The 17,117-nt window shown below is 40.4% G+C and overlaps 1 protein-coding gene across 5 annotated transcripts in view; it reads right to left on the bottom strand.

Annotated features, from left to right (window-relative positions):
• Nucleotides 1-13,939: 13,939 nt before the first annotated feature.
• Nucleotides 13,940-17,117, bottom strand: part of LOC149211839 (carboxyl-terminal-processing peptidase 2, chloroplastic-like) — a 375,331-nt gene continuing 372,153 nt past the window's right edge. For 4 of the 5 annotated variants that reach the window (XM_089391601.1, XM_089391598.1, XM_089391599.1 and 1 more), the window contains 2 exons: nt 15,014-15,107; nt 13,940-14,380 (listed from right to left, as the gene is read on the bottom strand). In XM_089391601.1, the coding sequence (XP_089247727.1) occupies nt 14,255-14,380; nt 15,014-15,107 (220 nt within the window). In that variant the 3' untranslated portion in view covers nt 13,940-14,254. Of the gene's footprint in view, nt 14,381-15,013; nt 15,108-17,117 lie in introns of those variants that run through there. The other variant, XM_089391602.1, reaches the window with a different exon arrangement.

Here is a 17,117-nt window from a genome sequence, read left to right as displayed (position 1 = left end):
AAGAATCGCACCTTAAAGGAAATGGCTAATTGTATACTTCAATCTAAAGGACTTAGTCTTAGTTTTTGGGCGGAAGCACTTAACTATGCAAATTACATAATAAATCGCACTCCTACTAAGGTTTTAAAGAATATCACTCCAGAAGAAGCATGGAGATCAATTAAACCAGATGTAAGTCACTTTCGTGTTTTTGGAAGTGAAGCATGGGCCCATATTTCAGATGAAAAACATAAAGCTTTAGAACCTAAGAGTGAAAAATGTATTTTTGTTGGATATTCTGAAGATGTCAAAGGATATAGACTTATCCCACTTAAGTCCAAAAATGTTATCATTAGAATAGATGTAAAGTTTGCTGAAAATATATCGGCCTATGAGCCTAGTTCGGCGGATGTGCCACCTCTCTCTATCTCTTCTACTTTTGAAAATATTTCTTCTTCAAATGATGAAATCAAGGATGACAATCCTCCCCCACCTTCTCAGGATCCTCCTTCAGCTCCTCAGCTTCCAAAATGGGTCCGCGTTGCTCGAGATGCAGCAGATGATCTTGCTGGTGATCCTACAGATCAACGACGAACATGTTCTCAGTTCGATAGAGCCTCTTCTTTACTGGCTCAAGCTTCAGTGAATTATGATCCTGGCACCTTTGCAGAAGCTTAAGGCCATCCAGATTGGGAAGCAGCTATGAATGAAGAATATCATTCGTTATTAGAAAATGATACATGGGATCTTGTTCCTCTACCAAAGGGACGAAAACTTGTTAGATGCAAATGGGTTTACAGAACCAAGTATGGACCAGATGGGAAAGTTGATAAACATAAAGCTCGTCTTGTTGCTAAGGGTGTTTCACAAGTTGAAGGCATTGACTATACTGAAACCTTCTCCCCTGTTGCCAAAATGAACTCTATCTGCCTTGTTCTTTCCCTTGCTGCCTCTTTCAAATGGGAAGTCCATCAGATGGATGTTAAATCCGCCTTCTTGCATGGGGACTTACATGAAGAAATCTATATGGAACAACCTATTGGCTTTATACAAACAGACTCCAGCCTTGTATGTCGGCTTAAGAAATCCCTTTATGGTCTCAAGCAAGCTCCTCGGGCTTGGTATGCCAAAATGGATAGCTTTCTTTTAGAATCTGGCTTTTCTAGGTGTCATTCTGACAATACTGTCTACACCAAGAAAGTGGGAAAGTCTCTTATCATTCTTGTTCTTTATGTTGACAATCTTATCCTCACTGGTAGTGATCCCAACCTTATCAACCATTTGAAGTCCAGCCTTAAAAAGAAGTTTGAAATGACAGAATTAGGACACTTGCATTTCTTTCTTCGTCTTCAAGTCTGGCAATCCAATGAAGGTATTTCCCTTTCCCAGTCCAAGTATGGTTGTGATCTTCTACGCCATTTTCACATGGAAGACTATAAGCCAACCCCTTCTCCCTTTCAGTCTGGAGCCAAACTTTCAGTCACTTGTACTTCCGCTGAAGTTGATGCTACCTTATACCGTCAACTTGTAGGCAAACTTTTGTATCTAACCCATACTCGTCCTGACCTTTCCTTTGATGTTGGTCTTGTTGCTTGGTTTATGCAAAACCCACATGAAAGTCATTGGAAAGCAGCTAAAAGAATACTTCGTTATGTTCGAGGCACAGTTCAGTTTGAGATTCATTACAGTGCCGAAGCATCTCCTCTATTGGTTGGTTTCACTGATTCTGATTGGGCTGGTGACCCTGATGATCGGAAGTCTACTGCAGGTTATGTGTTCACTCTTGGTTCAAGACCTATTACATGGGCTTGCAAGAAACAAGGTGCCATTTCTCTTTCTTCGGCAGAAGCAGAGTATTGTGGTGCCGTAGAAGCTAGTAAGGAAGCCTTGTGGCTTCGTCAGATCCTGTCAGAGTTTGACTTTCAGTAGCAACATCCGACTACACTGGTGTGATAATGAAAGTGCCATTCAACTATGCAAAGATCCAGTCCAACATCAGCGTAGCAAACACATTGAACTGCACATGCACTTCATCGGAAAGCTCATTCATGACTATGTTCTTGAAGTGCAATATTGTTCAACCGATGATCAAGTTGCAGACATCTTTACAAAGGCCCTCACAGAGGTGAAGTTTACTAAACTTTGATTTATGGTTGGAGTTCAGGAAGTTGTCACTAAGGGGGGATAGGCTCTAGTGCCTCCTTCCTTCTCCTATTGTGTTATATTTGTAAATCTTTCAATCCTATCCCGAGTTGTTCTTAAGGGGCGATGTTAGGATATTCCGACACATAGGAAATAGTTAAGTATAGCTTGGTCTAGTGTAGAGTTAGGTAAAGTGTGTTTCTTTACTATGTGCTTTTGTAACTTACAATCCGACGGTCACGATATGTAGTGATCCAATGGTTCATTCTCTCCTCGGTATTACCGACACCTAATCCGTGGCTTAACACCGGATTGGTCCATGATCTCTATTTAAAGAGCATGGAGGGTCATTTGTAGGTTAACTGTTTATGAGAGAAGCTTATGTAAAATTTCATTCTTTTATTAATAAATTGCCTGAAGTGGTCGCGTTGGCTCAGGTCGTGGATTGTTTCCCTCTTTGAGGGTTTTAACCACGTCAAAATATTGGTGTATTGATCTGTGATCTGTTTGTGAGCGGTGTCCATTGGTGTTCTGTCTGAGGAACTTACCCTATAAATTCCTACACATCATGTGCTGTTGCGATATTACTTTGGTGATGTTCTTGTCTGTTGTATGTTGTTGTTCAGTCATTTGTTTGTGCTAATTTGTCCATGAAATTTACATAAAAACACTCAAAAACTCATGATAAAACTTGAAATTAACCTCATGAATTCTTAACCACTTTTACATATTCTAAAGAGGAATTTAGCACAACAAAACTAATTTTCCCATTCACATCATTTCGTCCTCTCAAAAAGAGGAATTCAATGCAATCATCATCTCCATCAAATGAGTATTCAAAGTGGAATTTGACCACAATTGCATATTTTAACACGTGTAGATTAAACTTTAGACATATCAGTCATTACTTCCTGAGCCTTGGGACACACCTCCTTACTTAGTTTGAAATGGCTAGAAAAAGGTGTACTCACTGGTTTTGCATTTTGCATATTAAATATTTTCAACACCAAAAATTGGGTAATGTCCAAGCAGCAACGGGCAAGATGCGAACCCTCGACCTCCAAGTTTCAAAGTTCAAGTCGTTACCAATACGCAACACGTTATTTCTTGATAACTAATGTAGTTGGCTTATATTTAAAGTTTAAGTTGTGCGCCATCTGGGAAAGGGGCTAGCCCCCCTGCGTGCATGCCACCCAACATAACTGCAGGCGGAGCGCAGTGGGGACCCAGCCGGCAGGGGTGGACTGTTGGCCTTAGCCCTGAGCAAGCGGTCCCCCATGTGGCTTGAATTTTTGGAAATAAGGTTGCATTGGGAATTTAATCGCTCTGACAAATTCACTCATAATTTGGCAAAATCGGCGACCAGTGAGCAAAAATTGGGGTTAATTTGTAGGATGGTACTAGCTTTTGGGGAAATTGTAGAGTGAATAGTGCAAGAGCTAGGGGAAGCCATAAATTCTTTAGTTTTACACTAATTCAAGATCAGAAAGAGGCTAGACAAGCATTTTTGGGCATTTTGGAGCCATTGGAGCGAGTTTCAAAGTAGTTTGAGCATTGTAAATTGATTTATTCACACGTTTTAGCATAATAGAGAGGGCCAAGCCATTGGAAGCTAGACCAATGAGACGTAGCCCAAGCAAAGTGAACTCCTCCATCATGTGATGTTGTGATATTGTTTTGGTGATGTTCTTGTCTATTGTATGTTGTTGTTTAGTCATTTGTTTATGTTAATTTGTACATGAAATTTACATAAAAACACTCAAAAACTCATGATAAAACTCGCAATTACCCTCATAAATCCTTAACAACTTTTACATATTCTGAAGAGAAATTTAGTACAACAAAATTAATTTTCCCATTCAGATCATTTGGTCCTCTCAAAAAGAAGAATTCAATGCAATCATCATCTCCATCAAATGAGTAATCCAAAGTGGAATTTGATCGCAATTGCATATTTTAACACATGTAGATTGAAGAAAACTCTCTATGGATTGAATTAAGCACCAAGAGCTTGGTATGCCCACATTGATAGCTTCTTAATGAAGATTGATTTTACTAGAAGCAATGTTGATCCAAATCTCTACTTCAAGACAGTCCAAGGTATGCCTTTGATTTTGGTATTATATGTTGATGACTTATTCTTGATTGGTGGAGAACCTCTTATCCTCCAATCTAATAGGGAGTTAACTTATGAATTTGAAATGAAAGACCTTCAATTGATGCACTACTTTATGGGCCTAGAGGTACGGCAGAGACTTGGTGAGATTTCCTTTCTCAAGGAAAATATGTTGTCAAGCATTCGGTAAGATTCATATGAGAGAATATAAGTCCATGAACACACTAATGGAAATGAATTTCAAAAAGTTATGCGGTGAAGCTACAAGACTTGATTTGGTTAATCCTTTCGAGTATCGACCACTAATTGGGGCACTTATGTTCTTAGTGAACACTAGATCAGACATGTTTTGTAGTGAATACTCTAAGCCAATATATGATTAAGCCATCACATGCACACTAGATTGCTACAAAGCATGTGCTGAGATACCTGCATAAGACCATCAATCTTGGATTGAGATATATTGTCGAAGATGCGAGACTACATGGGTACTTTAATACGAATTGGGCTAGTAATTTCGCTGACAATAAGAAGCACATTTGGATGTTACTTTAGCTTGGGATCTGCCATGATATCTTGGATGAGCAAAAAACACAAGTCTATAGCCCTTAGCATAGCTAAATCTGAGTGCATTGTTGCAAGCATGGCTTGCTATGAGGCAGTATCGTTGAGGAAGCTCTCTGGACAGTTGCTTGAGCATGTGCTAGATACAACAACAATATACAGTGACAATAAGAGTGGGATTCAACTTGCAAAAACTATCGTGTTCCATGGCAAGTCCAAGCACATTGAGATCAAATACCACTATATCTGGGATATGGTGCAGAGAGGAGCAATAAGCGTCCATCATATTGCAACCAATGATCAGATAGTTGACATACTTACTAAGTCTTTTTTTTTTGGTATTCAGAGAGCTGCTTAGATTGACGAATGTGACCCTTTCTGGTGGGGGTGGTCATGGATGAATCGAGAACATTGAGTTATGCTCTTCCCGCTTGTTTGAGCTCCTAAATTGGGAATGGAGGCAAGAGAGCTCCTAGAGTTGAGGGAACTCTTGACTGTAGGTTGTGCATGATCCTTGTCCTATGTTAAGAAGTGGACATCCCCCCTACCATCAGGTCTAGGACTTGCCAAGAGTATACTGTTGAAGTTTCTAAGCTTACTTAGTTAGAAACCCTCCATGCACTTTATTTGATTTATTCCTAACTACTTGATATTTTCCTTAACAAGTTATTTACAATGTAAATACTGAAAATAAACACTAGTGCGTGCTCAACATATTATAGATCAACAACTAAAAGAAACAAGAACAAACACCCCACATGACACCATTATTTTTTGACTAATTTCACCGGCAAAACCCAATGTGAGAAAATGGGTGCAGTTATCTGAGGGTTTTCTTATTAAGCAATATCATAGTACAATATGGGTGCCAAAAATAGCCTACCCAACAGAGAATTTCCTTAGCAATAATACCTCTCGGTTTCTGACAACTCTACCGACTGAAACCCCAGATAATCCTTCCGACGGCTACTCATCACCAATCTGCCCCAAAAACCCTAGCGTCTGCCCAATCTGGATTGCGTCAGCCTCTCCTAGCTCAGCATTGGCCCTGCGTCAGCCTCTCCTAACCTCTGTCAGCCCTAGGAGGCCCTGCATCAACTCTCTGAGCCTCTGTGTCAGCTACGTTGGCCCCTCTGGTGCTCTACGCAGCACTTAGCTACCTCTGCATGGCCCTATGTGAGCATTGGCTACTCCTGCATCTCTCTCTCTCTGGCTACTTTGCTACTATCCCAACACTATCTCTGCGTCTTTGTCCCTCTGTACTTAATGCCCCTCAGTTGCTCTCCCGATCACTAATTCTATCTCTCTTAGCAAATGTTGATTGGGGAAGCTGGAAGGTAGTAGTACGACGAGGTGTAAATTTCATGGAGGACAGAGCTTTCAGAATATCTCGCGAAATGCCTTCTAAGGAGCAGTCGAAAGAGGATCCATTGGTCATGCCTCTTCAACCAATGAAAGCGAAGAATCCTTCCTCAGATCAGGAAGATTCTCATGATGAGGAAGAGGAGCGAATAGAAGCACATGTTGACAGTGGAAGAACCAACAAGGAACTTCGTCAGATTCTACGTGATGCAAGGAACTTCATCGGAGAGCCAAAGAACAGTAAAAGGGAGCGAAAACAGCCAGACAGGTATTAGGCGTTAGTAGCTCAGGATGGAGAGCCTGTCAACTTCAAGGAGGCAGCTCAGCATCAAGTCTAGCTAGATGCGATGGTGGAGGAGTATAACTACATAATGGTAAACAATGTCTGGGAGGTGGTGTCAAGACCTCAAGACAAATCTGTCGTAGGTTCAAGATGGATCTACAAGATCAAATATGCTGCGGACGGCAATATTGAAAAATACAAAGCCAGGTTTGTGGCTAAGGGGTATGCTCAAAAGGAAGGGATTGACTATGAGGAAACCTTCGCCTTGGTAGCCAAGTATACATATATTAGGACTGTGATATCTCTTGTAGCCCAAATGGGATGGGAAATCCATCAGATGGATGTCAAGACGACATTTCTGAACGGGATAATAGAAGAAGTATACATTGAACAACCAGAGAGCTTTGAAACTCATGAGAAGAAGTCTCATGTATGCAAACTGAAGAAATCCTTGTATACTTGAGCTACACTCCTACAGGGGAACAAGTAACAAATATCCTCACCAAGGCCCTTGGAAAGTCAAAATTTGACTACTTCAGGGAAAAGATGGGGATGGTAAAGAACCCCTTTCAGAAGTAGTGTCTTAGCAGCACGAATGGAGAGGGAGTTGCAGTGTAGAGGCAGTGTTGGGAGAAAGGACCAACAATAGCATAGATGCAGAGGGAGTTGTAGTGCATATGCAATGTTGGGAGAAATGACCAACAACAACATAGATGTAGAGGGAGTTGTCACACAGATGCAGCAGTGGAAGTAGCAGAGTCATGGGCAGTAGTACAGGAGGCAACAGTGCAAAGGATGTTGGGTAGGACAGCCTAACATTAGCACAGGTACTGATGCCAAATGATCAAAGTAATACTCAGTGAGGAGTATTGCTAGAGCACAATCCTCGCTAAGAGGGAGTGTTGATTTAGGGTAGCATCGATTGTGCTCTAGCCACAAAATTTGGTGGAGAGGTTGGGGCACAAAATATCTCCAATACCCAAAAAGGGTTTGGGCAGATTCTGAACAGATCAAGAGATATTAAAATAATTAATATTTTTAAATCGAGTCCCTAAGTCTAAACTTAGGGAAAATAAAATATTAATGTATATTAATATGAATCTGTGTTAGAGTGGTCCAAAAGACATGGATCAAGCCAGATCTAATATTAGCCGTTGATTAGGGACTTAATCTCGACCGTTGAGATGTCAACAGAAAAAGTATAAAAGGAGGCTTGAGGGGCACATCGAGAACACTGAGGGAGACCCGTCAGTTCAATTTCTGGAGCAGGGTTTTCTGAGAAATTGAACCAGTGGTCTGGAGAGCAATCAAGAGGCAACAAGTACGGAACAGAGAGACGGCTGATCAACACAAAAGAAGCAAACGCAGAGCCATAGGAAGCCACGTAGAGGCAGCAGAGACTACACAGAGCCAGAAGGACTTGCGTCATCCACGCAGAAGCTGCGGGAGTGACGCAGAAGCCCAGAGAGGTTGCACAGAGCCTTAGTAGGCTGACGCAGAGGGTTTCAGGCTGTAGCAAAGGTCAGTAGGGCCTACACTGGGTTTAGAAAAGTGTTGGAACTTTGTCTATCTATGGGTAAGCCTATTTGACACCCTGTTGTACAAGAAAATTGTTGAATAATAAAATCCTCCCTTGCTACTCCGGTTTTCCCACATTGGGTTTTTCCGAGGACATTAATCCAAAATAATTGTGTCAATGTGTGCATATGTTTGTTTCTGTATTACGATGTGATATCTGCAGCAATATTTATTTTATTGTTTGTTGAAATAATTTCATGAATATCTTATGATATAAGAAGGAAAATTAAATCAATTGCTGCAGTGATAGAATTTTCACAGCGAACCCCACTCTAGATAATAGAATGATTGATCACTCTGGTGTATTCTCCAAGTGACCCTCAAGCCCCCTCTTATACTTTTCTCATTGACATGTCAATGACAGAGATTATGTCCTTAATCAACAGATAAGATTAGATCTGCCTTGATCCATGTCTTTCAGACCATTCTAACATAGATTCATATTAATATATATTAATATTTTATTTTCCCTAAGTTTAGACTTAGGGACTCCATTAAAAATATTAATTATTTTAATATCTCCTAATTTGTTTAGAATATGCCCGAACCCTTTCTGGGTATTGAAGATCTCATGTGCCCCAACCTCCAACAAATTTCGTGGCTAGAGCACATTCGGTGCTACCCCAAATCAACACTCTCTCTTAACGAGGATTGTGCTCTAGCAATACTCATCACTGAGTATTACTCTGATCATCCGACATCAGTACCTGTGTTGATGCTAGGCTTTCCTGCCCAACATCCTCTGCACTGCTGCATCCACTATTGCTACCCATGGTTCTACCACTGCCACTGTTGCATCTGTACGACAACTCCCTCTGCATCTGTGTTGCCGCTGGTCCTTTCTCCCAGCATTGCATCCACACTGCACCTCCTCTCATCATGTTGCATCGTGTTGCCCATTGCTACACTACAACTCAGTTACTAAGAAGTAAGTAACTGATCTCCCAACTGACCTCCCTGTTGGATTAGAGACACCCATTGATGTTGAATCTCCCTCTGCCGCTAACAAGTGCTCCCTCTCTAACCTCTGCGCTGCTGCAACAATTCCCTACATCTCGCATTGTTGCACACCTCTTTGTGCCTTCCTGCACTAGTGCAACACTCCTGTGCCTCTCGCACTGCTGCAACCTGCTAGCTCTACATTGTCTCAGGACTCATGCACTGTAGTGCTCTTTGCTGCTCCATCTGCATCCGTCTCTACCCACCCAGCCAGTCCTACAACTCCTCGACGGGGCTCTCGTAGCAAGGTCTAATCCAAGAGGCTAGGTACCTCGAGGATCCTGCCCCTCATCACCTGTAGTCCATCTGACTATTTCTCAATGTCTCCCCACTTCCACTCAAGTGGTGTCTGTGCCTCATGGCATAGTCATTGTCTGTCAAAACTTCCTTCTCTGCCCATGTTGGCGCTACCTTAGTCTCAAAAGACTCTCCCTTACTCTTCTTCCTTGGACACTGGGCCGCATAATGACCCAAATCCCCACAATAAAAGCACTTGATCTTGGAGAGATCTTTCTTCTTCCGCTTTTCCTGCTTTCCCTCAGATGCTAGGGCCACATCTTCCTCCTCCTGCTTGACTTTGACCCCCTTGTTGCTGCTACCTGTCTTCAACTGCCGTCTGATCTCTTCTTGGCTAAGAGCTGCCCACATCTCGTCCCATGGTGGAAGTGTCCCTCTGCCCAATATACTCTAGACAAACACTTCCCAGTCTTCCGAGACAGCATTCAGGGTTGTCCTCACAATTAGCTCTTGATCCGGTGTCACTCCTATAGCACTCAACTGGTCTTGGATCTAATTTAGTCCTCCAAGGAAGGTGTCTATCGATTGTCCCTTCTTAATCTGATACGACCGCCTCTGATTCTCGAACAACATTCTTCTCTGCACAGAAGTATGGTGGTACAACTTCTTAAGAGCCTCCCACATCTCAAATGTCATTTCCTTCTCGACTATATGTGGTACCACATGATCCTTGACCCCATCAAGGATAATGCACTTGGCCCTCGCCATAGCCTCCTCGTACCTATCATTATCACTGAGGTCGACTGGGACAACTATTACCTACAAGGTGAAGTTCTTGACACAATTCTTATCAAGCACTAATAAGATTCTAGCCTTCCAGACTGCAAAGTTCGATGCTCCGTCCAATCTATCTTGGTCTCTTACCCCGTGTAGTGCCATGATGCTCCTCTACTTCCCTCCTGGAAGTTCTTTGTTTGACTCCTCTGAGTCTCTATTCCCATTTGGAAGTTCACTTCTGGACTCCCTCTAAGTCCTAATTTCCCTCCTGGAAATCCCTCTGCTACTTGTCGAGATGCCCCTACTTTGATCGTCTTGTGCAATTGCACTATTGATCCAGGTTCCTTGGCTAGAAACCCTCAATAACAACTCCTTTGGCCCTGCTCTGTCAGGTATTGTTCTGACTACAGTACCTCACCATCTCCACTCTGCAATATTCCTGCAGCCTTCTAGACCCCAACAACTACCTTTTGGTGAACTGCGTCAACCCTTCTCTGCCTCGCGCTAGCTCTGCGTCACCCATATGGATCTGTGTCAGCCCTGGGATGCCCTGCGTCAGCCCTCTAGCCCTTTGCATCAACAACGATGGCCTTTCTGGGGCTCTGTGTAGTTCCCGGCTTCCTCTGCGTGGCCCTGGCCGACTCTACGTCACACTCCTTGGCTTCTGCATTGCTAGAAACAGCTTTTGTCACCTCGGGACAACTGTTTTCTGCCGCTATTGCTCCACTTAGCTAACGTCTTTTAGTCCTCCTATGATCTGCAATCACGCTCTGATACCATGTTGAAGTTTCTACGCTTACCTAGTTAGAAACCCTCCATGCAATTTATCTGATTTATTCCTACCTACTTGATATTTTCCTTAACAAGTTATTTACAATGTAAACACTGAAAATAAACACTAGTGCATGCTCAACATATTACAGATTAGCAATTAAAAGAAGCAAGAACAAACACACCACATGACACCATTATTTTGTACTAATGTCCCCGGAAAAACCCAATGTGGGAAAACCGGTGCAGCTATCTGAGGGTTTCCTTATTACGCAATATCAGAGTACAATCTCGGTGCCGAAATTGACCTACCCAACAGAGAATTTTCTTAGCAGTAATCCCTCTCGATTTCTGACAAATCTACTGGCTAAAACCCTAGATAATCCTTCTGGCAGCTACTCAGCACCAATCTGCCCCCCAGCGTCTATCCAATTTGGACTACATCAGCCTCTCCTACCCTAGTGCTGGCCCTACATCAGCCCCAAGAGGCCCTGCGTCAGCTCTCTGAACCTCTGCGTCAGCTACGTTGGCCCCTCTGGTGCTCTGCACAACACTTAGTTGCCTCTGCGTGGCCCTACATGAGCACTAGTTGCTCCTATGTCTCTCTCTCTGGTTGCTCTACTGTTATCCCAGCACTATCTCTGCCTCTCTGTCTCTCTGTACTCAATGCTCCTCAGTTTCTCTCCCGATCACCGATTCTATCTCTCTTAGCAAACCATGCTCTAGATAATAGAATGACTGATGACTCTGGTGTATTCTCCAAGTGACCCTCAAGCCCCCTCTTATACTTTTCTCAATGACATATCAACGACCAAGATTAAGTCCCTACTCAACGGCTAAGATTAGATCTGGCTTGATCCATGTCTTTTGGACCATTTTAACACAGATTCATATTAATACACATTAATATTTTATTTTACCTAAGTTTAGACTTAGGGACTCCATTAAAAATATTAATTATTTTAATATCTCCTGATCTGTTTAGAATCTTCCCAAACCCTTTCTCGGTATTGGAGATCTAATGTGCCACAATCTTTTCACCAAATTTCGTGGCTAGAGCACATTCAATGCTACCCCAAATCAACATATACCCCAGTATGCATCCTACCCACAAGCTTGGCTTGTTGGGAGTACCATCCATCTAGCCAATGGATGTGGTAAAACTTGGTTGTGCACGATCCTTGACGAGTGGTAATCCCCCCCCAAGCAAGGGTGAAACTTGGTCCTTGTTAGTGGTGATCCCCCCAAGCAGAGATGAGACTTGGTTGAGCGCGACCCTTGTCATGTATTAACAAGTGGTAATCCTACCAAATTCTATGGATGTACGTGTTTTACCATTTGACTCTTGAGGTGAAGCTTGGTTGTGTGTGATCCTTGTCATGTCTTGACAAGTGGTAATCCCCCAAAGTTTGTGTTAAGGTGGGAAGATCAATGGATATAGGGTGATAGATGAATCTCCCCTATGATGATTCTTTTTCATTAGATTGAGACATCATTGTTCCAGATGACACAAAACAGAGATGAACGAAGATGAGAATAGAAAGCATAGATCTTTGATGCAAAAAGAAATTCCTCCTAGTTGAGAGGGGGTGTTGAAAATTGACAACTCATAGATGAATTTCCTTATCTAAAATCTCATTTCTAACAATTCTAAAGAACCTTCTAGAAATAGAAAGTCATGTCTAGCCTCTCAATTATGACCTTCCAAAAATAGTAAATCACCTTGCATCAATTAGTAATTAAGTATAGTTGATGGAAAATCACTTAATTTATCATTAATCAATTCTAATAGTTCAATCTCGACTTAATCATCAATATTATTATTATTATTATTATTATTATTATTTATGATATTATTACATTATTATTAAAAGGAAATTCATGTCTCTCAATCATGGCACTCAATCATGTCATATGTAACTCCCCTTAATTAATGCATATGCTACTCTCTCTCACTTAATGGGTACGTTACACTCTTTCTTACGCACTCATTAAAAGCATGGCATATTCCTCTTACACAGTAGTTAAAACATGTCATAAAAGATTCTTCTTACGCACTCTTTAATGCATATGTTACATTCTCTCATTTATGGCATAAGTTACTAACGCGTGTGTTTATCTCCTTAATGACATGAGTTACAAAGGCATGCATACCTCCTTAATGGCATGAGTTACAAAAACATGTGTACCTCCCTAAATGGCATATGTAACTCCTCTTCAAAGAATGAGTATTGCTTCTTCTTTATGACTAAAATTTGTTACTCCTATATATATGTATCTCATATCATCTCATTCTCACTACTTGTGCATTATGAAAGAAGAATCCGAACTTGAGAGAGAAAGTTGGAAAGCCTTGAAGAAGATTGTGAGAGAGAGCCTTGGAGAGTAAGAGTAGGACTTGGTGAGCCAAGGTTGATTCAGTGTTTTGGTGTTGATTCAGTTGAAGGGAAGTTGATTCAATGTTCGCATCCGTTGCTGCTACCAATGATCTTTATGCTATAGTTTGTTCAGGTTCGGGTGAACTTACTCATTTTATTGATCTCTCATTGTACTTTGTATCTGGTTGGATTTTCCTCTCATGGGTTTTCCCTTGGTCATTGGACCTAAATTCTTTGTCTTCTTTTGTTCTTCACTGTCTTCAATTGTGCATTTGGTTTATGTTCTATCTACAATTGTTTAACTAATATTGCAACAAAAAAAAGGGTTTTGAATAAGTAATTGTTACAACATAAAACATTAAAATTTCAACATTGTTGATGTTTTTATTTCTTGTTTTTAGCTGAAAATTGAAATGTATCGTGTATGAGTAATAGAAATAATAAAATAGGATAATAGCACCTTTTAAATAACTAGAAAAATTCATTTTGTAGTAAGTGAAACCTTCTACTAAGCTCTCTTATTGCATTTATATTATTACTGATCATATTTACTAATAATGATTTTTTTATATAAAAATACATTAATTTATCTATTAGGTGTAGAGTTAGAACCCTAACAAAATCACTATGTGGAGGGAGTCTCTTACCCCACTAACAAGATCTCATACACCAATTTGATATCTAATTTAATAATAACCTTAAAATTAAATTATTCTCATACACCAATTTGATATCTAACTTAATAATACCTTAATAAATTCTTCATTTATATATTAAAAATACAAAAGCTTTTAAAAAATATATATAGCATTACTAAAATGTCAAATATATTGAGCGAGTCATTCTTTTAAGCTCTATTTTCTTCCCATCAATAAATAATTGAAAGACTAAAACATTGGTAGCATGGTACAAAATCAACCTTACCTTTCCACACTTTTCTCAATATTCAGGGCAACTGTACTTAATAGTATAAGGCGACAAATAAATTGAATTGAGGAAAGAAATTTTTCGCTGCAATGTAAAGCTATTGGCTTCCAAACTTGAAATGGCATATCCTTGACAAACATTTCATTTTGGAAGAAATGCAGTAGTATTAATGTTACACGCTGAGTTACGGCCTTCAAGGCATTTGCAAAAGCCATCCCCATCGATGGGAATAGTCGGTGGCAAGGGCTGATCTGGAATTACTCCCACCTACGAGATTAGAAGACATGCACCATTAGTAAATAGAAGAAACAAAAAATCAAAATCCCCTTCAACAAATTTTTCATAGAAATTCAGACCCGCATGTAATTGGAAGGAAGAAGAAGAAACTCAACCCCCAACTCCAAACCATTTAAGAAATGCCGGGATTGAAAGACGAGAAGCTATTAAGCTACTACAGTAACCTTCTAATATTTCTAGTGGTATCAGTGATATTTTTATTTTTATTTTTCTTTTGTATGCGGAGATCAGTGACAGCTATGTCCGCGGAATATTTGTACATAAGCAGATTCACTCAAAGAGATTACTTTCTGCTAAGTCAACCACAAAACCTGATCCGAGAAAATTGAACCTGTGACTTCTTAACAGCAAAAATTGAACCTGTGACCTCTTAACAGCAAAAGTGATTTAACAACAGAAACTCCACCAATTGAGCTAACCTTCAGAGCTATATATATATATATATATAGTCATAAATGATGATATTATGTCAATGGGACTCAGAGAATACAGGTAGTGACTCATTGCAGTGACATATTCTTGTTGAGAATTTCATTCCGTATTAATATGATTACTGCTGGATAGTAATGAATACATTTTACATAATATATGAAAAATAAGCACCTTGTTAATATCCGTATGTGAAGGAGTCTCGTAACGAGCAATAGTGACAGCCATCGCTGAACCATCAGACAACTCAAAGACCGATTGTATCTTTCTGCGAAAGCATTAAAGCATATCAATTTTTTTTTCAATATATCAACCAAAACCTACAAAATTAGAGACGTGAATTGTCACAAAAATACAAATTTATGACATAAAAACATAGATAATCGACTCTTTTGGCCAACATGTTTAGCACTCAATGTGCCACGTATCAAAGAAGTCATAACTCGCAGTAAAACCGAAATAGCATGCAGCCCATAAACTATTATTTGAATCCAAACCCAATATGATAGAAAGCAAATAGCCAAGAACCTAACAAATCCTTTTCTTCCTATAAATATAATATTCTAAACAATAAGTTCCAAACGGAAAAAATACCATTAGAGGCTCACTTAATGGCTTATCTATATTAATTAACAATGTAGTTACACTTCTTCCAAAACAAAGTTTATATATAACTATAAATTTGAGAAGAAACATATATTTTCCCCACTATAAATAGAACTCGAGTTGTCACTGACATGGCCTATATTATTTTTTTCTTCAGAAAAAGTTTGTAATTTATCACATTAAAATAAAACCACATACATCAGAGGCTTATAGCATTTCACAAAACAGACCTTTTTCAAATCCTATATTTTGACATGGTAATGTCGCTTCATACTGATCAGGATTATATCATCCAATAGCATCAACAACAAAAAATAACATCAGAGATCAGTGTCTGGTCTGATATTACCCACCATTTTGTGGGTAATATCCTTAGGAGAAAATTTTTCTCCAAGATGGTCCTCAACTAGCATCCATCAGCCCCTTGCAGCAACTCCCTGGTTCATTGTGCCATTTCTCCGCCACCTGAGCCAACCTTGTGGTCCCTTGCCCATCTACCATGATCGTATGTTTGAAGGTGGGCCTCCTGAATCTAAACGTATGCCTTGTCATTTGGAAATTGAGCATTGTAATTCGCTTATCATGGACACTTTTGGGCATGCATTAATGGGGGGATTCGGCGGAAAGAATGGGTTAGGTCTGTGTTTTTGTCCCCTAGACCCCTTTTAGGTCTTAACTTTGGATTCTAGTCCCGTGGGATCTCTTTTACTGACCATTTGGCTCTAGGGATGGTATTTCATGGGAAACCTCAATTTTGGTTGTGTGGTCCTGCTCCCTTATCCACTTATATTACTCTCTTTCCATTCATTACTACCCCATTCATCATTTCTCCCACCTGGGTCCACATTCCTCCATTGGGTCCACATAGGGTTAGCATGCCCCTTCCCCTTGCCCACACCTTGGGTCATGGCCTAGAATGAAGCCCAGAGGTTGATGCAGCTAAAAAGAAAGATAAAAGCATATATGGCCACATTCAATAGGAAAAAGTACCACAAAATGCAAGAGATGATCGGGACAAACACATACAGGATGCGGGAAAAGCCAATAGATGAGCTCTACTCCATCATCATGGCCATCACCCTAGTTCCTACACGTTCTATGAACCTCCTTCATCATATAGGAACCCATGATTGTCCCAACCCCTGGTGGGCAATGAACCACCCCACTTTAAAAGGGCGTATTCACTACTATATCTTATATTTCATGCTCTTACCCCTTGAGCCCCAAACATTTAATCAAATAAAATCATAAAAACGCAAAAGGCATATAAAGAAGGGTGGAAAAATCAAAATCAGGGCACCTCATGTACCATGATTTCTCCCTTCTATACATTATAAACCCAAGTGTGGCCTTCCCTCTTATTAGCTACCCTTGTACCCCAACATGTGACCAACAGTTGCCTTTACTTCATTCACCTATCTGCCACATGTTACCACATTTTGAAGGATGTACCTTGACTATGTTATCCCCTTCAGAAGTAGAAAACACCTAATAGGATTATTGGTTAACTCCATTTGGAGTTTATGAGGCATTGGCACATTCCGAAACCCATTATGAAAGGGCGGGCCATTATGAAGTTCCCACCTGTGGTCCATGATTTGGTAAGCTCATTTACTCGATTTCTGATGACTTCTTGTACTGGAAGGCTAGGGGACACATTGGGTCTTATGAA

Source organism: Pinus tabuliformis, chromosome 1_1, assembly GCF_031772625.1.
Source record: "Pinus tabuliformis cultivar Carrire ecotype Pingquan chromosome 1_1, CPIR1, whole genome shotgun sequence".
Lineage (NCBI taxonomy): Eukaryota > Viridiplantae > Streptophyta > Pinopsida > Pinales > Pinaceae > Pinus > Pinus tabuliformis.
This window is presented reverse-complemented; position numbering and strand designations above follow the sequence as displayed.